We start from the raw sequence: 22,377 nt of genomic DNA on the forward strand, positions 1-22,377 counted from the left end.
TGATTTTCAGAATTTAGGTCAGCTCCAAAGCAGTTGGGTCATATTAAAACTTTCTTTGTTCCGTTTGCACGATTTTATTCTTAGATTGGTTGGGTTTTTTAATTTTATTTTCGAATCGTGTTTTTTATGATGGATGTCAAGTGGACCAAGGGAAATGTTTAAACAAATTGCGCACTGTTTTCGCGCAGAATGACGTCACACGGAGCACCGGCCCGTCCTCAAACAAGTGACAAAGGCTTGACGCGTGCCCCCAGCGCTGGCCCCAGTTGACTCAGAGGTAACAGTTAGCGAACTGAGTTGTGCCCCTTCCGTGTAAACACGGTTGTAAGGACGGTTGTGGAAACGGCCTTGAACCCCGCCAGCAGACAGGTTAAAAAATCAAGGGGGGGGGATGTCTAAATAGGGCACCAAGGTTTGCCTGTCGAGCTATTTTTAAATCTGACGAGATGGACAGGGTTTGGACTAAAGTTAGCTCAAAACAAACTAAGTTATCTCCCTGCCAACACTTCCACTCGAGTCACTGCCCTGCGCATGCAAGTTGTTGTTACCTTGTTGGTATCCCCCCCCCCCCCCCGCCCTAGTCTGTTCAGATTGTTTAGTTGTTCATGTAGACCCTTAACGTCAACTTGTGGGTTAGACCCTTAACGTCAATTTGTGGGTTGTTCATGTAGACCCTTAACGTCAATTTGTGGGTTGTTCATGTAGACCCTTAACGTCAATTTGTGGGTTGTTCATGTTGACCCTTAACGTCAATTTGTGGGTTGTTCATGTAGACCCTTAACGTCAACTTGTGGGTTAGACCCTTAACGTCAATTTGTGGGTTGTTCATGTAGACCCTTAACGTCAATTTGTGGGTTGTTCATGTAGACCCTTAACGTCAATTTGTGGGTTGTTCATGTTGACCCTTAACGTCAATTTGTGGGTTGTTCATGTTGACCCTTAACGTCAATTTGTGGGTTGTTCATGTAGACCCTTAACGTCAATTTGTGGGTTGTTCATGTTGACCCTTAACGTCAATTTGTGGGTTGTTCATGTAGACCCTTAACGTCAATTTGTGGGTTGTTCATGTAGACCTTAACGTCAATTTGTGGGTTGTTCATGTAGACCTTAACGTCAATTTGTGGGTTGTTCATGTAGACCCTTAACGTCAATTTGTGGGTTGTTCATGTAGACCTTAACGTCAATTTGTGGGTTGTTCATGTAGACCCTTAACGTCAATTTGTGGGTTGTTCATGTAGACCCTTAACGTCAATTTGTGGGTTGTTCATGTTGACCCTTAACGTCAATTTGTGGGTTGTTCATGTAGACCCTTAACGTCAATTTGTGGGTTGTTCATGTAGACCTTAACGTCAATTTGTGGGTTGTTCATGTAGACCCTTAACGTCAATTTGTGGGTTGTTCATGTAGACCCTTAACGTCAATTTGTGGGTTGTTCATGTTGACCCTTAACGTCAATTTGTGGGTTGTTCATGTAGACCCTTAACGTCAATTTGTGGGTTGTTCATGTTGACCCTTAACGTCAATTTGTGGGTTGTTCATGTAGACCCTTAAAGGTCAATTTGTGGGTTGTTCATGAAAACTTCCTCAATTTATTGGGTAGTTTGAACACCCCACCCCCACAGACAGCAGCCAATAAACGAGGTGTCGGGTAGAATGAAAAGATGTTTTAGGACGAACCTAAGTAAAAAAAAAAAACCTCTTTCAAAGTCCGACTGCACTTTTTGTAGATCATACCAGGGGAAACAACTGGTGAATTAGAAGGCTCGCCCCTGGCGTTAGAACCTGTTGAGTGGTTAACACAAAGCTAGGCGGTCTTTTTACATCTGACCTGGTTTCGCAATTATTTTAGAGTCTTATAATATCGGGAAAAATAATCTTGATAGTAAACTAAAGATAACACGTGATGCCTTGAGCTGATATTTGGTTCATTAAATGGGGATGGAGAAATTGAGGGAATAATAAGCAGAAACCAGATCTGTTTTTGTTACAAACATTTTATTTTAATATTTTAATGTTAACAATACATTCAAATACACAGAGGGCGTGTTTTGACATAGCATATCAACAAAACATGATATAATAAAAATATATAGGCTTTTTGAGGTCTGAATCTGAACAGATAGAAAATATGAACAAGGGCCTCAACACTATACACAATAGCTACAACTCCTTCACCAAGGACTGCTACTCTGTGACAAGGGCTGCTACTCTGTGACAAGGGCGGCTACTCTGTGACAAGGGCGGCTACTCTGTGACAAGGGCAGCTACTCTTAGACAAGGGCTGCTACTCTGAGACAAGGGCGGCTACTCTGTGACAAGGGCAGCTACTCTTAGACAAGGGCAGCTACTCTTAGACAAGGGCGGCAACTCTGTGACAATGGCAGCTACTCTGTGACAAGGGCAGCTACTCTGTGACAAGGGCGGCTACTCTGTGACAAGGGCTGCAACTCTGTGACAAGGGCTTCAACTCTGTGACAAGGTTTGCTACTCTGTGACAAGGGCTGCTACTCTGTGACAAGGGCTGCTACTCTCTCAGAGACCAAAGAGTTAGTCCCATCTCACATTGTGGTCAGCGCTTCACCGCTTGAATTCCAGATTTTGTAATCAATGGATGTGTAATCACGGCCTGAAAAAACAAAAAGTGGCATTTTAATGACAGCTGCACACAATGTCATTCTAGTGACATTTCCTTGACAGCTGCACACAATTTTATGCTAGTCACATTTCAATGACAGATGTGAACACTTCTAGTAACTTTTTCATTAGTCTATCCCTTCAACCAAGGTCACCCTCTCCCAACCAAGGTCAACACTACCCCAACCAAGGTCAAACTGGCCCAACCAAGGTCAACATTACCCAACAAGGGCAACACTTCCCCAACTAAGGTCATACTGGCCCAACCAAGGTCAACACTAACCTACCAAGGTCATACTCGCCCAACCAAGGTCATACTCGCCCAACCAAGGTCAACACTAACCTACCAAGGTCAACACTTCCCCAACTAAGGTCATACTGGCCCAACCAAGGTCAACACTACCCAACCAAGGTCAACACACTACCCAACCAAGGTCAACACTACCCAACCAAGGTCAACACTACCCAAAACAAAGGTTAATGCTGGCCTAACCGCCCCAAACGAAGGTCAACTCTCCCCCAACCAAGGTCAACACTGGCCCAATCAAGCATGGCCTTGACATTTGACCAACTAGACATGTCAGTGACCAGGCACTAGACTGACCAACAGGACAAACAAGAATTGACGAGTCATGGTTAGTTGGAACAACCTACTGATGGTGAGTGGAACAACCTACTGATGGTGAGTGGAACAACCTACTGATGGTGAGTGGAACAACCTACTGATGGTGAGTGGAACAACCTACTGATGGTGAGTGGAACAACCTACTGATGGTGAGTGGAACAACCTACTGATGGTGAGTGGAACAACCTACTGATGGTGAGTGGAACAACCTACTGATGGTGAGTGGAACAACCTACTGATGGTGAGTGGAACAACCTACTGATGGTGAGTGGAACAACCTACTGATGGTGAGTGGAACAACCTACTGATGGTGAGTGGAACAACCTACTGATGGTGAGTGGACCAACCTACTGATGGTGAGCGGAACAACCTACTGATGGTGAGTGGAACAACCTACTGATGGTGAGTGGAACAACCTACTGATGGTGAGTGGAACAACCTACTGATAGTGAGTTTGTACTTGGATGAGGGAGACACCTGAACAGATTTGTTGTCTATGCTGCAGCCAGAGTGGGTGAAATCCTCGATTTTAAACTGTAACTGGAGATGAGAAAAACATGTTTGTACTTTTGGTAGTTGACATTAACAAAGGCATTCAGAATGTGTTGGGGTCACTACATTTTACCAATCAGTATTAAACATTGCATAAGAGTTGTGGTCCCTACATGTACCAACCTGGGCATAAGAGTTGTGGTCCTTACATGTACCAACCTGGGCATAAGAGTTGTGGCCCCTACATGTACCAACCTGGGCATAAGAGTTGTGGTCCCTACATGTACCAACCTGGGCATAAGAGTTGTGGCCCCTACATGTACCAACCTGGGCATAAGAGTTGTGGTCCCTACATGTACCAACCTGGGCATAAGAGTTGTGGTCCCTACATGTACCAACCTGGGCATAAGAGTTGTGGTCCCTACATGTACCAACCTGGGCATAAGAGTTGTGGTCCCTACATGTACCAACCTGGGCATAAGAGTTGTGGTCCCTACATGTACCAACCTGGGCATAAGATTTGTAGTCCCTACATGTACCAACCTGGGCATAAGAGTTGTGGTCCCTACATGTGGGCATAAGAGTTGTGGTCCCTACATGTGGGCATAAGAGTTGTGGTCCATACATGTACTAACCTGGGCATAAGAGTTGTGGTCCCTACATGTACCAACCTGGGCATAAGAGTTGTGGCCCCTACATGTACCAACCTGGGCATAAGAGTTGTGGTCCCTACATGTACCAACCTGGGCATAAGAGCTGTGGTCCCTACATGTGGGCATAAGAGTTGTGGCCCCTACATGTACCAACCTGGGCATAAGAGTTGTGGTCCCTACATGTACCAACCTGGGCATAAGAGTTGTGGTCCCTACATGTACCAACCTGGGCATAAGAGTTGTGGTCCCTACATGTGGGCATAAGAGTTGTGACCCCTACATGTACCAACCTGGGCATAAGAGTTGTGGTCCTTACATGTACCAACCTGGGCATAAGAGTTGTGGTCCCTACATGTACCAACCTGGGCATAAGAGTTGTGGTCCCTACATGTGGGCATAAGAGTTGTGGCCCCTACATGTGGGCATAAGAGTTGTGGCCCCTACATGTACCAACCTGGGCATAAGAGTTGTGGTCCCTACATGTACCAACCTGGGCATAAGAGTTGTTGTCCCTACATGTACCAACCTGGGCATAAGAGTTGTGGTCCCTACATGTACCAACCTGGGCATAAGAGTTGTGGTCCCTTCATGTGGGCATAAGAGTTGTGACCCCTACATGTACAAACCTGGGCATAAGAGTTGTGGTCCTTACATGTACCAACCTGGGCATAAGAGTTGTGGTCCCTACATGTACCAACCTGGGCATAAGAGTTGTGGTCCCTACATGTGGGCATAAGAGTTGTGGCCCCTACATATGGGCATAAGAGTTGTGGCCCCTACATGTACCAACCTGGGCATAAGAGTTGTGGTCCCTACATGTACCAACCTGGGCATAAGAGTTGTGGTCCCTACATGTACCAACCTGGGCATAAGAGTTGTGGTCCCTACATGTGGGCATAAGAGTTGTGACCCCTACATGTACCAACCTGGGCATAAGAGTTGTGGTCCTTACATGTACCAACCTGGGCATAAGAGTTGTGGTCCCTACATGTACCAACCTGGGCATAAGAGTTGTGGTCCCTACATGTGGGCATAAGAGTTGTGGCCCCTACATGTGGGCATAAGAGTTGTGGCCCCTACATGTACCAACCTGGGCATAAGAGTTGTGGTCCCTACATGTACCAACCTGGGCATAAGAGTTGTGGTCCCTACATGTACCAACCTGGGCATAAGAGTTGTGGTCCCTACATGTACCAACCTGGGCATAAGAGTTGTGGTCCCTACATGTACCAACCTGGGCATAAGAGTTGTGGCCCCTACATGTACCAACCTGGGCATAAGAGTTGTAGTCCCTACATGTGGGCATAAGAGTTGTGGTCCCTACTTGTACCAACCTGGGCATAAGAGTTGTGGTCCCTACATGTACCAACCTGGGCATAAGAGTTGTGGTCCCTACATGTACCAACCTGGGCATAAGAGTTGTGGTCCCTACATGTACCAACCTGGGCATAAGAGTTGTGGTCCCTACATGGACCAACCTGGGCATAAGAGTTGTGGTCCCTACATGTACCAACCTGGGCATAAGAGTTGTGGTCCCTACATGTACCAACCTGGGCATAAGAGTTGTGGTCCCTACATGTACCAACCTGGGCATAAGAGTTGTGGTCCCTACATGGACCAACCTGGGCATAAGAGTTGTGGTCCCTACATGTACCAACCTGGGCATAAGAGTTGTGGTCCCTACATGTACCAACCTGGGCATAAGAGTTGTGGTCCCTACATGTACCAACCTGGGCATAAGAGTTGTGGTCCCTACATGTGGGCATAAGAGTTGTGGTCCCTACATGTACCAACCTGGGCATAAGAGTTGTGGTCCCTACATGTACCAACCTGGGCATAAGAGTTGTGGTCCCTACATGTGGGCATAAGAGTTGTGGTCCTTACATGTACCAACCTGGGCATAAGAGTTGTGGTCCCTACATGTACCAACCTGGGCATAAGAGTTGTGGTCCCTACATGTACCAACCTGGGCATAAGAGTTGTGGCCCTACATGTACCAACCTGGGCATAAGAGTTGTGGTCCCTACATGTACCAACCTGGGCATAAGAGTTGTGGCCCCTACATGTACCAACCTGGGCATAAGAGTTGTGGCCCCTACATGTACCAACATGGGCATAAGAGTTGTGGTCCCTACATGTACCAACCTGGGCATAAGAGTTGTGGTCCCTACATGTGGGCATAAGAGTTGTGGTCCCTACATGTACCAACCTGGGCATAAGAGTTGTGGTCCCTACATGTACCAACCTGGGCATAAGAGTTGTGGTCCCTACATGTGGGCATAAGAGTTGTGGTCCCTACATTTGGGCATAAGAGTTGTGGCCCCTACATGTACCAACCTGGGCATAAGAGTTGTGGTCCCTACATGTGGGCATAAGAGTTGTGGCCCCTACATGTACCAACATGGGCATAAGAGTTGTGGTCCCTTCATGTACCAACCTGGGCATAAGAGTTGTGGTCCCTACATGTACCAACCTGGGCATAAGAGTTGTGGTCCCTACATGTACCAACCTGGGCATAAGAGTTGTGGTCCCTACATGTGGGCATAAGAGTTGTGGTCCCTACATGTACCAACCTGGGCATAAGAGTTGTGGTCCCTACATGTGGGCATAAGAGTTGTGGTCCCTACATGTGGGCATAAGAGTTGTGGCCCCTACATGTGGGCATAAGAGTTGTGGTCCCTACATGTGGGCATAAGAGTTGTGGTCCCTACATGTGGGCATAAGAGTTGTGGCCCCTACATGTACCAACCTGGGCATAAAAGTTGTGACCCCTACATGTGGGCATAAGAGTTGTGGCCCCTACATGTACCAACCTGGGCATAAAAGTTGTGACCCCTACATGTGGGCATAAGAGTTGTGGCCACTACATGTACCAACCTGGGCATAAGAGTTGTGGTCACTACATGTGGGCATAAGAGTTGTTGTCCCTACATGTGGGCATAAGAGTTGTGGCCCCTACATGTACCAACCTGGGCATAAGAGTTGTGGTCCCTACATGTGGGCATAAGAGTTGTGGTCCCTACATGTGGGCATAAGAGTTGTGGCCCCTACATGTACCAACCTGGGCATAAGAGTTGTGACCCCTACATGTACCAACCTGGGCATAAGAGTTGTGGTCCCTACATGTACCAACCTGGGCATAAGAGTTGTGGTCCCTACATGTGGGCATAAGAGTTGTGGTCCCTACATGTACCAACCTGGGCATAAGAGTTGTGGTCCCTACATGTACCAACCTGGGCATAAGAGTTGTGGTCCCTACATGTGGGCATAAGAGTTGTGGCCCCTACATGTACCAACCTGGGCATAAGAGTTGTGACCCCTACATGTACCAACCTGGGCATAAGAGTTGTGGCCCCTACATGTACCAACCTGGGCATAAGAGTTGTGGTCCCTACATGTGGGCATAAGAGTTGTGGTCCTTACATGTACCAACCTGGGCATAAGAGTTGTGGTCCCTACATGTACCAACCTGGGCATAAGAGTTGTGGTCCCTACATGTACCAACCTGGGCATAAGAGTTGTGGCCCCTACATGTACCAACCTGGGCATAAGAGTTGTGGCCCCCACATGTACCAACCTGGGCATAAGAGTTGTGGTCCCTACATGTGGGCATTAGAGTTGTGGCCCCTACATGTACCAACCTGGGCATAAGAGTTGTGGCCCCTACATGTGGGCATAAGAGTTGTGGCCCCTACATGAGGGCATAAGAGTTGTGGCCCCTACATGTGGGCATAAGAGTTGTGGCCCCCACATGTACCAACCTGGGCATAAGAGTTGTGGTCCCTACATGTGGGCATAAGAGTTGTGGCCCCTACATGTGGGCATAAGAGTTGTGGCCCCTACATGTGGGCATAAGAGTTGTGACCCCTACATGTACCAACCTGGGCATAAGAGTTGTGGTCCTTACATGTACCAACCTGGGCATAAGAGTTGTGGTCCCTACATGTACCAACCTGGGCATAAGAGTTGTGGTCCCTACATGTGGGCATAAGAGTTGTGGCCCCTACATGTGGGCATAAGAGTTGTGGCCCCTACATGTACCAACCTGGGCATAAGAGTTGTGGTCCCTACATGTACCAACCTGGGCATAAGAGTTGTGGTCCCTACATGTACCAACCTGGGCATAAGAGTTGTGGTCCCTACATGTACCAACCTGGGCATAAGAGTTGTGGTCCCTACATGTACCAACCTGGGCATAAGAGTTGTGGTCCCTACATGGACCAACCTGGGCATAAGAGTTGTGGTCCCTACATGTACCAACCTGGGCATAAGAGTTGTGGTCCCTACATGTACCAACCTGGGCATAAGAGTTGTGGTCCCTACATGTACCAACCTGGGCATAAGAGTTGTGGCCCCTACATGTACCAACCTGGGCATAAGAGTTGTGGCCCCTACATGTACCAACCTGGGCATAAGAGTTGTGGTCCCTACATGTACCAACCTGGGCATAAGAGTTGTGGTCCCTACATGTGGGCATAAGAGTTGTGGTCCCTACATGTACCAACCTGGGCATAAGAGTTGTGGTCCCTACATGTACCAACCTGGGCATAAGAGTTGTGGTCCCTACATGTGGGCATAAGAGTTGTGGTCCTTACATGTACCAACCTGGGCATAAGAGTTGTGGTCCCTACATGTACCAACCTGGGCATAAGAGTTGTGGTCCCTACATGTACCAACCTGGGCATAAGAGTTGTGGCCCTACATGTACCAACCTGGGCATAAGAGTTGTGGTCCCTACATGTACCAACCTGGGCATAAGAGTTGTGGCCCCTACATGTACCAACCTGGGCATAAGAGTTGTGGCCCCTATATGTACCAACATGGGCATAACAGTTGTGGTCCCTACATGTACCAACCTGGGCATAAGAGTTGTGGTCCCTACATGTGGGCATAAGAGTTGTGGTCCCTACATGTACCAACCTGGGCATAAGAGTTGTGGTCCCTACATGTACCAACCTGGGCATAAGAGTTGTGGTCCCTACATGTGGGCATAAGAGTTGTGGTCCCTACATTTGGGCATAAGAGTTGTGGTCCCTACATGTACCAACCTGGGCATAAGAGTTGTGGTCCCTACATGTGGGCATAAGAGTTGTGGCCCCTACATGTACCAACCTGGGCATAAGAGTTGTGGTCCCTTCATGTACCAACCTGGGCATAAGAGTTGTGGTCCCTACATGTACCAACCTGGGCATAAGAGTTGTGGTCCCTACATGTGGGCATAAGAGTTGTGGTCCCTACATGTGGGCATAAGAGTTGTGGCCCCTACATGTGGGCATAAGAGTTGTGGTCCCTACATGTGGGCATAAGAGTTGTGGTCCCTACATGTGGGCATAAGAGTTGTGGCCCCTACATGTACCAACCTGGGCATAAAAGTTGTGACCCCTACATGTGGGCATAAGAGTTGTGGCCCCTACATGTACCAACCTGGGCATAAGAGTTGTGGCCACTACATGTACCAACCTGGGCATAAGAGTTGTGGTCACTACATGTGGGCATAAGAGTTGTTGTCCCTACATGTGGGCATAAGAGTTGTGGCCCCTACATGTACCAACCTGGGCATAAGAGTTGTGGTCCCTACATGTGGGCATAAGAGTTGTGGTCCCTACATGTGGGCATAAGAGTTGTGGCCCCTACATGTACCAACCTGGGCATAAGAGTTGTGACCCCTACATGTACCAACCTGGGCATAAGAGTTGTGGTCCCTACATGTACCAACCTGGGCATAAGAGTTGTGGTCCCTACATGTGGGCATAAGAGTTGTGGTCCCTACATGTACCAACCTGGGCATAAGAGTTGTGGTCCCTACATGTACCAACCTGGGCATAAGAGTTGTGGTCCCTACATGTGGGCATAAGAGTTGTGGCCCCTACATGTACCAACCTGGGCATAAGAGTTGTGACCCCTACATGTACCAACCTGGGCATAAGAGTTGTGGCCCCTACATGTACCAACCTGGGCATAAGAGTTGTGGCCCCTACATGTACCAACCTGGGCATAAGAGTTGTGGCCCCCACATGTACCAACCTGGGCATAAGAGTTGTGGTCCCTACATGTGGGCATAAGAGTTGTGGCCCCTACATGTACCAACCTGGGCATAAGAGTTGTGGCCCCTACATGTGGGCATAAGAGTTGTGGCCCCTACATGTGGGCATAAGAGTTGTGGCCCCTACATGTGGGCATAAGAGTTGTGGCCCCCACATGTACCAACCTGGGCATAAGAGTTGTGGTCCCTACATGTGGGCATAAGAGTTGTGGCCCCTACATGTGGGCATAAGAGTTGTGGCCCCTACATGTGGGCATAAGAGTTGTGACCCCTACATGTACCAACCTGGGCATAAGAGTTGTGGTCCCTACATGTACCAACCTGGGCATAAGAGTTGTGGCCCCCACATGTACCAACCTGGGCATAAGAGTTGTGGTCCCTACATGTACCAACCTGGGCATAAGAGTTGTGGCCCCTACATGTGGGCATAAGAGTTGTGGTCCCTACATGTGGGCATAAGAGTTGCGGCCCCTACATGTACCAACCTGGGCATAAGAGTTGTGGCCCCCACATGTACCAACCTGGGCATAAGAGTTGTGGTCCCTACATGTACCAACCTGGGCATAAGAGTTGTGGCCCCTACATGTGGGCATAAGAGTTGTGGTCCCTACATGTGGGCATAAGAGTTGCGGCCCCTACATGTACCAACCTGGGCATAAGAGTTGTGGCCCCCACATGTACCAACCTGGGCATAAGAGTTGTGGTCCCTACATGTACCAACCTGGGCATAAGAGTTGTGGCCCCTACATGTGGGCATAAGAGTTGTGGCCCCTACATGTACCAACCTGGGCATAAGAGTTGTGGTCCCTACATGTACCAACCTGGGCATAAGAGTTGTGGCCCCTACATGTACCAACCTGGGCATAAGAGTTGTGGTCCCTACATGTACCAACCTGGGCATAAGAGTTGTGGTCCCTACATGTACCAACCTGGGCATAAGAGTTGTGGTCCCTACATGTGGGCATAAGAGTTGTGGTCCCTACATGTGGGCATAAGAGTTGTGGCCCCTACATGTACCAACCTGGGCATAAGAGTTGTGGCCCCTACATGTACCAACCTGGGCATAAGAGTTGTGGTCCCTACATGTACCAACCTGGGCATAAGAGTTGTGGTCCCTACATGTACTAACCTGGGCATAAGAGTTGTGGCCCCTACATGTACCAACCTGGGCATAAGAGTTGTGGTCCCTACATGTACCAACCTGGGCATAAGAGTTGTGGTCCCTACATGTACCAACCTGGGCATAAGAGTTGTGGTCCCTACATGTGGGCATAAGAGTTGTGGTCCCTACATGTGGGCATAAGAGTTGTGGCCCCTACATGTACCAACCTGGGCATAAGAGTTGTGGCCCCTACATGTACCAACCTGGGCATAAGAGTTGTGGTCCCTACATGTACCAACCTGGGCATAAGAGTTGTGGTCCCTACATGTACTAACCTGGGCATAAGAGTTGTGGCCCCTACATGTACCAACCTGGGCATAAGAGTTGTGGCCCCTACATGTACCAACCTGGGCATAAGAGTTGTGGCCCCTACATGTACCAACCTGGGCATAAGAGTTGTGGCCCCTACATGTACCAACCTGGGCATAAGAGTTGTGGTCCCTACATGTACCAACCTGGGCATAAGAGTTGTGGCCCCTACATGTACCAACCTGGGCATAAGAGTTGTGGTCCCTACATGTACCAACCTGGGCATAAGAGTTGTGGTCCCTACATGTACCAACCTGGGCATAAGAGTTGTGGCCCCTACATGTACCAACCTGGGCATAAGAGTTGTGGCCCCTACATGTACCAACCTGGGCATAAGAGTTGTGGTCCCTACATGTACCAACCTGGGCATAAGAGTTGTGGTCCCTACATGTACCAACCTGGGCATAAGAGTTGTGGTCCCTACATGTACCAACCTGGGCATAAGAGTTGTGGTCCCTACATGTGGGCATAAGAGTTGTGACCCCTACATGTACCAACCTGGGCATAAGAGTTGTGGTCCCTACATGTACCAACCTGGGCATAAGAGTTGTGGCCCCTACAAAAGGCATCTTCGACCGTTGGAGCAGGAAGTCCCTGGTCCGGCCCACTGAATGCCACAGTTGCTGCCAGTAGAGCCTGCTGGTCTTTGCTGGTAAACTTCTGGCCTGTGGTGGGTAAACAATTGGGTTGACAGGAGGACAACTTGCTTACAGCCAGACCTACAAGGGGAAAACTTGCCTACAGCCAGACCTACAAGGGGAAAACTTGCCTACAGCCAGACCTAGAAGAGGAAAACTTGCCTACAGCCAGACCTACAAGGGGAAAACTTGCCTACAGCCAGACCTACAAGGGGAAAACTTGCCTACAGCCAGACCTACAATGGGAATACTTGCCTACAGCCAGACCTACAAGGGGAAAACTTGCCTACAGCCAGACCTACAATGGGAATACTTGCCTACAGCCAGACCTACAAGGGGAATACTTGCCTATGTTCCACACAACCTCCCTCTTGTTGGAAGAAACTGTGACAGCACCTTGGGTGGGCGTGGCCTCCAGACTTTGAATGGTCGACCTGAAATGTATCAGCAGTTAACATACTCTAGATAAACACATCTGACATTTGACCTAAACACATCTGACATTTGACCTAAACACATCTGACATTTGACCTAAACACATTTGACATTTGACCTAAACACATGTGACATTTGATCTAAACACATCTGACATTTGACCTAAACACATCTGACATTCGATCTAAACACATCTGACATTTGACCTAAACACATCTGACATTCGATCTAAACACATCTGACATTTGATCTAAACACATCTGACATTCGATCTAAACACATCTGACATTTGACCTAAACACATGTGACATTTGATCTAAACACATCTGACATTTGACCTAAACACATCTGACATTTGATCTAAACACATCTGACATTTGATCTAAACACATCTGACATTTTACCTAAACTGACATCTGATAAACACTTTTGCTGTTATAAACATAGCAGGGGGGGGGATGTTTTAGAATAGCGGTGCTTTGCTTAGTGTGTAAAGGGTTCAAGAAATGTGACAGTGGGTAAAGGGTTCAAGAAATGTGACAGTGGGTAAAGGGTTCAAGAAATGTGACAGTGGGTAAAGGGTTCAAGAAATGTGACAGTGGGAAAAGGGTTCAAGAAATGTGACAGTGGGTAAAGGGTTCAAGAAATGTGACAGTGGGTAAAGGGTTCAAGAAATGTGACAGTGGGTAAAGGGTTCAAGAAATGTGACAGTGGGTAAAGGGTTCAAGAAATGTGACAGTGGGTAAAGGGTTCAAGAAATGTGACTGGGTAAAGAGTTCAAGAAATGTGACAGTGGGTAAAGGGTTAAAGAAATGTGACAGTGGGTAAAGGGTTAAAGAAATGTGACAGTGGGTAAAGGGTTAAAGAAATGTGACAGTGGGTAAAGGGTTAAAGAAATGTGACAGTGGGTAAGGGGTTAAAGAAATGTGACAGTGGGCGAGAGGTGGAAGAATTGTGACAACTGTGAATTGTTCATGTAACAAATCAATGTTCTTACCTTGTGTAAAAAGGAATTCTAAGTTCACAAAACTCAAAATTATTTTTGATCTGGTCGTTCAATTTGAGCTGTACAGTTAGAGAAGCTTTAGTCTCCTCTTGCTGAAAGTTGAAAGTTTTGGGCTGTCCACTTACTGGACATACACTGTCAACATATAGGACACAGGAAAAAAACACATTTAACATACAGGACACAGGACAAACACATTTAACATACAGGACACAGGACAAACACATTTAACATACAGGACACAGGACAAACACATTTAACATACAGGACACAGGACAAACACAGTCAACATACAGGACACTGGACAAATACAGTCAACATAGAAGAAAGAGGACAAACATATTTTAACATAGAGGACACAGGACAAATACAGTCAACATAGAAGACACAGGACAAACAGTCAACATATAGGACACAGGACAAACACTGCCAGCATGCAGGACACAGGACAAACACTGTCAACATATAGGACACAGGACAATCACTGTCAACATATAGGACACAGGACAGAGACTGCCAGCATGCAGCCACCAGAGCTGACCTTCAAATGGTAGACCCCAAAGACAGGCAGCTCCACCAGTCTCCTGACTGTGTAGTGACAGAGAGTAAACTGCTCCACTGGAGGGGAAAATTTGATCCTTCTAGGCGTGGTGCGCGGGTCAGAGTTGGATTCTTCTGAAACATTTTTTGTTTTGTGCATCAACAAAATTAAAAGAACGTTGATTACATCTGTTATGAAATAAAAACAGTCCAAATGTATATCTATTATAACTATCTTAACATCAGAGCCCCTACAGAACAATGAGTTGTTTGAAGCATGTTCCCTTCAACACTTTTGGTTACTTGAGCAGGTAGTGACCACAGACCCATGTTTAGTGTAGAGAAAACAGCAAGTGACCACAGACCCATGTGTAGAGAAAACAGCAAGTGACCACAGACTCATGTTTAGTGTAGAGAAAACAGCAAGTGACCACAGACCCATGTGTAGAGAAAACAGCAAGTGACCACAGACCCATGTGTAGAGAAAACAGCAAGTGACCACAGACCCATGTGTAGAGAAAACAGCAAGTGACCACAGACCCATGTGTAGAGAAAACAGCAAGTGACCACAGACTCATGTTTAGAGAAAACAGCAAGTGACCACAGACCCATGTGTAGAGAAAACAGCAAGTGACCACAGACCCATGTGTAGAGAAAACAGCAAGTGACCACAGACTCATGTTTAGTGTAGAGAAAACAGCAAGTGACCACAGACCCATGTGTAGAGAAAACAGCAAGTGACCACAGACCCATGTTTAGTGTAGAGAAAACAGCAAGTGACCACAGACCCATGTGTAGAGAAAACAGCAAGTGACCACAGACCCATGTGTAGAGAAAACAGCAAGTGACCACAGACCCATGTGTAGAGAAAACAGCAAGTGACCACAGACCCATGTGTAGAGAAAACAGCAAGTGACCACAGACTCATGTGTAGAGAAAACAGCAAGTGACCACAGACCCATGTGTAGAGAAAACAGCAAGTGACCACAGACCCATGTTTAGTGTAGAGAAAACAGCAAGTGACCACAGACCCATGTGTAGAGAAAACAGCAAGTGACCACAGACCCATGTGTAGAGAAAACAGCAAGTGACCACAGACCCATGTGTAGAGAAAACAGCAAGTGACCACACACCCATGTTTAGTGTAGAGAAAACAGCAAGTGACCACAGACTCATGTTTAGTGTAGAGAAAACAGCAAGTGACCACAGACCCATGTGTAGAGAAAACAGCAAGTGACCACAGACTCATGTGTAGAGAAAACAGCAAGTGACCACACACCCATGTTTAGTGTAGAGAAAACAGCAAGTGACCACAGACCCATGTGTAGAGAAAACAGCAAGTGACCACAGACTCATGTTTAGTGTAGAGAAAACAGCAAGTGACCACAGACCCATGTGTAGAGAAAACAGCAAGTGACCACACACCCATGTTTAGTGTAGAGAAAACAGCAAGTGACCACAGACCCATGTGTAGAGAAAACAGCAAGTGACCACAGACCCATGTGTAGAGAAAACAGCAAGTGACCACAGACCCATGTGTAGAGAAAACAGCAAGTGACCACACACCCATGTTTAGTGTAGAGAAAACAGCAAGTGACCACAGACCCATGTGTAGAGAAAACAGCAAGTGACCACAGACCCATGTGTAGAGAAAACAGCAAGTGACCACAGACCCATGTGTAGAGAAAACAGCAAGTGACCACAGACCCATGTGTAGAGAAAACAGCAAGTGACCACAGACCCATGTGTAGAGAAAACAGCAAGTGACCACAGACTCATGTTTAGTGTAGAGAAAACAGCAAGTGACCACAGACTCATGTGTAGAGAAAACAGCAAGTGACCACAGACCCATGTGTAGAGAAAACAGCAAGTGACCACAGACCCATGTGTAGAGAAAACAGCAAGTGACCACAGACCCATGTGTAGAGAAAACAGCAAGTGACCACAGACCCATGTGTAGAGAAAACAGCAAGTGACCACAGACTCATGTTTAGTGTAGAGAAAACAGCAAGTGACCACAGACTCATGTGTAGAGAAAACAGCAAGTGACCACAGACCCATGTGTAGAGAAAACAGCAAGTGACCACAGACTCATGTTTAGTGTAGAGAAAACAGCAAGTGACCACAGACCCATGTGTAGAGAAAACAGCAAGTGACCACAGACCCATGTGTAGAGAAAACAGCAAGTGACCACAGACTCATGTTTAGTGTAGAGAAAACAGCAAGTGACCACAGACCCATGTGTAGAGAAAACAGCAAGTGACCACAGACCCATGTGTAGAGAAAACAGCAAGTGACCACAGACTCATGTTTAGAGAAAACAGCAAGTGACCAGAAACACATGTGTAGAGAAAACAGCAAGTGACCACAGACCCATGTGTAGAGAAAACAGCAAGTGACCACAGACTCATGTTTAGAGAAAACAGCAAGTGACCACAGACCCATGTGTAGAGAAAACAGCAAGTGACCACAGACTCATGTTTAGAGAAAACAGCAAGTGACCACAGACTCACCTAAATCCTGCCAGTCAGACCTCTGGACACAAGGATGGACCAGCAGCATGTCCAATGGGACGTTGAAGCCGTCACCTTGTTGGGACAGATTTAGGGTAATGTCTGCTCCAGGTCCTTCAAACTCTGCCCTACACACCACAGAGCCAAACACTTGAGAGTGGTCATGCCAGATTTCTTGGGCACACTTCAGGTCAAAACAGGAATTTAATTTTTACTCCCCTTCAACTCAAGCAATTTTTTTATTGTGCTAATTACATTTAAAAGCAGCATAGTTATTTTTTAAAATACTAGCCATTATTTGAATGATATTCTTTAGCTATGTTTCAAGCTTTAGGTTTGACCACCACAAACTGACCACTACAAACTGACCACCACAAACTGACCACCACAAACTGACCACCACAAACTGACCACCACAAACTGACCACCACAAACTGACCACCACAAACTGACCACCACAAACTGACCACCACAAACTGACCACCACAAACTGACCTGTGAGGCATTGATGTGCTCATGTATAGACAGCTGTAGACTTGGTTTGCCTTTGTAACTTGACGATCTCCACGCAGGCAGCTGGAACAGGCAGGGATTTCTTGTCATGTCAAGTGCTATGTGTACTATTGTAAAGTATATGTATGTGCACTATGGTAAAGTATATGTATGTGCACTATGGTAAAGTATATGTATGTGTACTATGGTAAAGTATATGTATGTGCACTATTGTAAAGTATATGTATGTGCACTATTGTAAAGTATATGTATGTGCACTATTGTAAAGTATATGTATGTGCACTATTGTAAAGTATATGTATGTGCACTATTGTAGAGTATATGTATGTGCACTATTGTAAAGTATATGTATGTGCACTATTGTAAAGTTTATATATGTGTGCTATTGTAAAGTTTATGTATGTGTGCTATTGTAAAGTTTATGTATGTGTGCTTTTATAAAGTTCATGTGCATATAATTTATGTGTAATTACAATTGTGACCTACTTAGGTCGAGTCATTTTTATTTTGACATTGTATAATTCCTTATATGGAATGATGGTGTAACACCTGGGGTTTTTCCACTGACTTATTAAGGTGTTTGAGACATAGAAATTTTCCATTAAAATCTGATTGAATGATCCTGATCAGATGATTATCCCAACCAATGGCGACATGAGTTGAGGATAACCTCCCCTGTCACAGAAGTCTTTAATTGCACTGCACACTCGCAACACGAGGCAGTTTATCTTGACCTGGCAGTCTACGAGGCCGTTTTACCTTGGTCAGGCAGCCGTCCATATTGTCCGGCTATAGACTCTGACCATTTGAACGTGAGAGTACTTAAGACCTGTGTGTGCCTTGCTTTCTTAAGTTGATTTAGTCTTCTAGTTTAATATTACTTGTCGCTAAGTAATTCCTGAAGCTACAGCAGTGTTGTGTGGCCTGTGACTGTTCTTTTGACAGTGTAGAAATCTGTGATAGTGATTTTTCCTACATTTTGTAAGTTGTGTTTTGATATTTTATACATTAAATATTTTATCTAGTTCATCTTTGTGTTCTGCCACAACTGAGTTCGCTGATTAAAAGGTCGTATGTAGATTGGATGAGTGTTAATTACAACAGTATCACTAGCTCCCCTAGACATTAAATTCGAGCCCTAGTGGGTCGTTGTGTTAAGTGTTCATCCACTTAGGCCGTAAGGCATTTGCATATGACCCCGAAAAAAGAATCCGGGGACGTTCTCCTTCTATTTAGCTGATAGATAGGTTAACGTTACAAAGTGGGAGCTCGCCGAGATTTAATCTGTCGTCCCAGTTGTTGGTTATATCAGTTGAATATTAAGGTTAGTTGGATTTAGTTGTTTTTATATCCAGTAGCGCAGTGTTCTTACAACGCGCGCTCAGGCTAGAGTATCTAGGTCAAATTAGCAGACGTGTCACGTCCTACATTTAGAGGTCAAGTACACGGCCCAACGCTGTGTATTAATTTAAAGAATCTAGGCTTGTTGTGATTTTCAAGTTAGAGTTATGGAGTCTTTTTTGGCTAATCCTACTGTTGAAGATGTAGAAAAGTTGAGTAGAAAAGTTTTGGTTAGTGTTGTTAAGGAATTGAAATTGGATTATTCTGTTACGCAGAAGTCAGAGGTGTTGAGAGATAAAATTGTTGTTCATTTCATTAATGAAGGAGTATTTGATGAAAGTTTGTTGGCTGGTGTGTTGCTCCGCGAGGAGAAAACTCTAGAGAAGGTAGAATTAGAAGCTAGAATTGCTTTAGAGAAGGAGAAAATTGCTCTAGAGAAGGAGAAAGTTGCTTTAGAGAAACAGGAGATAGAGGCTAAAATTGCTTTAGATAAGAGGAGGTTGGAATTAGAGTTTGGTCAAGTTAGTGATGTCACTTCTCTGGTAGATCCAAAAAAGTTGTCGGTAGGGCAAGTGATTGCCAAATTTGGGAAATTAGTTCCTAAATTTGATGAAACAGATTTGGTCGTTTTCTTTAACTCGTTCGAGAGTTTAGTGAAGACATGTGAATGGCCCGAAACTTCCATTACTGCTTTATTGAGCTCTGTCCTTACTGGGAAAGCTGCAAAAACATACCAGGCACTCTCTCACGACGTTCAAAATAACTATAGTTTGGTCAAGACTGCCATTTTGAAGGCCTACGCACTGACGCCCGAGGCCTATCGGACAAAATTCCGAACACTCCGCAAGTTACCCACACAATCATATGTGGAATTTCTCTTTGAAAAGGAGAAAATATTCTCAAGGTGGCTACACTCTGAGGAAGTTTCTGAGTTTGAGAAACTCAGGTCTCTTATCCTAAGGGAAGAATTCCTATCGTCCCTGCCTGAAGAGATACGACTACACATACTGGATAACAAGATAACTGACATCCAGAAGGCTGCTGAGTCGGCTGACACATATATGTTGGTGCATAAGAAACCACCAGTGTCAGGAAACCGCCTCAACCCCGTGCTTCCCCTTTTTGGCAGCAATCATCCTGTTGGCCAACATTTGAAGGCAGCACAGTCCAGAGAGAAACCAAGATCAACTCTCAATCGTCGAGCAGTATGCCAGTTCTGCAAAAGGTCTGGGCATCTTGTCAAGGACTGTTACAAACGTCTTCAGAATAACAGAGAGGTGGTGCGTACTTCCGCGCACTATGCTCTATCCCCTCAAGCAGCCAGTTCAACTATGAACTCTAGAATTCAAAAGGACTCTAACCCTAAGTGTCCGCAAGAAGGTAGTCAAGTCTCCACACATTATGTGCAGTCACATTTTGACTGTTCTCGCCACCATCCAGTTTCTTCCGAGTCTACCGATCTCGAGAGATCGAGAAAAGTTGACTTTTCATCTTTTATTGCCGAAGCCATCATTAGCAAACCAGGTGATCCGTTGTCTCAGAAGAATATCACCGTTCTAAGAGACACAGGAGCGTCACAATCTCTCCTTTTGAAAAGTTCAATGGACATTTCACCAGAGACGAACACCGGAAGGATTTCCATTATCCAGGGAGTGGGGACAAAATCAACTGTCGTCCCTTTACACAAGTTTGCTCTGAAACATCATCTCGTCGAAGGTGAGGTCATTTTAGGTGTGATAGATAGTATTCCTGTCCCAGGAGTACACCTACTTCTAGGGAATGACCTTGCGGGAAGCAAAGTATACCCCTGTACGGTTTCAAACCCTTTGTCAACAGTTCCAGATAATGATAATGAACTGTATCCTGCATGTGCGGTGACAAGAAGCCAGACCAAACAGTTGGCTGACACAACGTCTGAACCACACCCGCCATCATCGTCAAGAAATTCGACTCCCAAACTGGAGTCTATGCTTCCAGAAAACACAAGCTTGGGCTTACCCCTGAGGATATCTCAGGAAGACATCATTAAAGCTCAACAAGTCGACGCGGAACTCAAAGCAACGGTCGAAAAATCTCTATCATCTGACGATGGAGAATATTTCTCCGAGAACGGCCTCTTCTTTCGTCGCGCTATACCAGTGAATGCCTCACCAGCCGAACCATGGTTGGGTAAAAACCAGCTGTGGGTCCCTCCACCTTATCGGCATGAAATACTTAAGCTGGCACATGACCATCCAATGTCAGCGCACCCAGGAGTAACTAAAACGACGGCGAAGATCAAAGAACTGTTCTTTTGGCCCAAAATGAGAAAAGATGTGTCGCGTTACTGTAGAAGTTGCACGAACTGTCAGTTGGCCGGAAAGCCAAACCAGACAATTCCTAAGGCCCCTTTGAGTCAGATTCCTGTATTAGAAGAACCCTTTTCAAAAATTGTCATGGACTGTGTAGGTCCCTTGCCTAAAACCAAGGCGGGCAACGAGTACCTACTTACCTTTATGTGTTCAAGTACCCGTTTTCCCGAGGCGATTCCCTTACGGAACATTAAGGCTAAGACTGTAGTCAGAGCCATGACCCGGTTCTTCACTACCTTTGGATTACCTAGAATCGTGCAAACAGATCAAGGCAGCAACTTCACCAGTCACCATTTTCAGGAAGCGCTAGCCAAGCTAGGCGTTACCCACATCACCAGCTCAGCCTACCACCCCCAGTCTCAAGGCGTACTTGAGAGGTTCCACCAAACCCTCAAAACCATGCTAAGAACGTTCGCTAACAGTAACACCCAATGGGATGAGTCTGTTCCTTGGATTATTTTCGCCGCGAGGGACTGTGTCCAGGACTCTTTAGGTTACTCTCCTTTTCAACTTGTGTTTGGACATTCTGTCCGTGGTCCCCTGAAGCTGATACACGAACGGTGGACAGGTACCAGCGATCATCCTGTGGAAAACTTTGACGATTTTCACGTTCGACTGAAAGCCGTGTGCGAAATGGCTCACAAGAACTTAAGAAAGGCCCAAGTGAGAATGAAAGAACTGTATGATAAGAGTTCTTGTAAACGAACATTCAATCCAGGCGACAAAGTTCTTGTGCTAGTGCCTAATCTGAACAATGCGTTATCCTTGAGATATTGTGGACCCTTTACTGTACATTCAAAATTAAGTGATTTGAACTATGTTGTCAATACGCCCGACAGAAGAAAGAAACAGACAGTGTATCATGTTAATTCACTGAAAAAGTATTATGATAATTGTAACAATTTTCATTCCACAGCTAAAATTACTTTACCTGTATGTTCAAATGTTTCTGATGATGTGATACATGATAAATTGAAACCCCCAAAATTGGTAAATTCTTCCTTTTTAGATAATTTGAATGTCCACCTTATGCATTTGTCCACAGAGGAAAGCCATAAATTGTCTCAGCTATTTGAGACATTTCCCTCTATTTTTGGGGATCTTAGCTTGACCAACTTTATC

General features: G+C 46.0%; 1 protein-coding gene across 9 annotated transcripts in view; it reads right to left on the reverse strand.

Annotated features, from left to right (window-relative positions):
* Positions 1–2,039: 2,039 nt before the first annotated feature.
* The window catches only part of LOC131957387 (AP-5 complex subunit mu-1), a 31,678-nt gene continuing 11,340 nt past the window's right edge, over positions 2,040–22,377 (reverse strand). For 8 of the 9 annotated variants that reach the window (XM_059322175.1, XM_059322176.1, XM_059322180.1 and 5 more), the window contains 8 exons: positions 17,546–17,626; positions 17,051–17,234; positions 14,539–14,672; positions 13,989–14,089; positions 12,905–12,990; positions 12,453–12,583; positions 3,703–3,799; positions 2,040–2,626 (listed from right to left, as the gene is read on the reverse strand). In XM_059322175.1, the coding sequence (XP_059178158.1) occupies positions 2,559–2,626; positions 3,703–3,799; positions 12,453–12,583; positions 12,905–12,990; positions 13,989–14,089; positions 14,539–14,672; positions 17,051–17,234; positions 17,546–17,626 (882 nt within the window). In that variant the 3' untranslated portion in view covers positions 2,040–2,558. The remainder of the gene's footprint in view (positions 2,627–3,702; positions 3,800–12,452; positions 12,584–12,904; positions 12,991–13,988; positions 14,090–14,538; positions 14,673–17,050; positions 17,235–17,545; positions 17,627–22,377) is intronic. The other variant, XM_059322173.1, reaches the window with a different exon arrangement.

Source organism: Physella acuta, unplaced genomic scaffold, assembly GCF_028476545.2.
Source record: "Physella acuta isolate Inbredline_101_S28 unplaced genomic scaffold, ASM2847654v3 ptg001237l, whole genome shotgun sequence".
Classification (NCBI taxonomy): Eukaryota; Metazoa; Mollusca; class Gastropoda; family Physidae; genus Physella; species Physella acuta.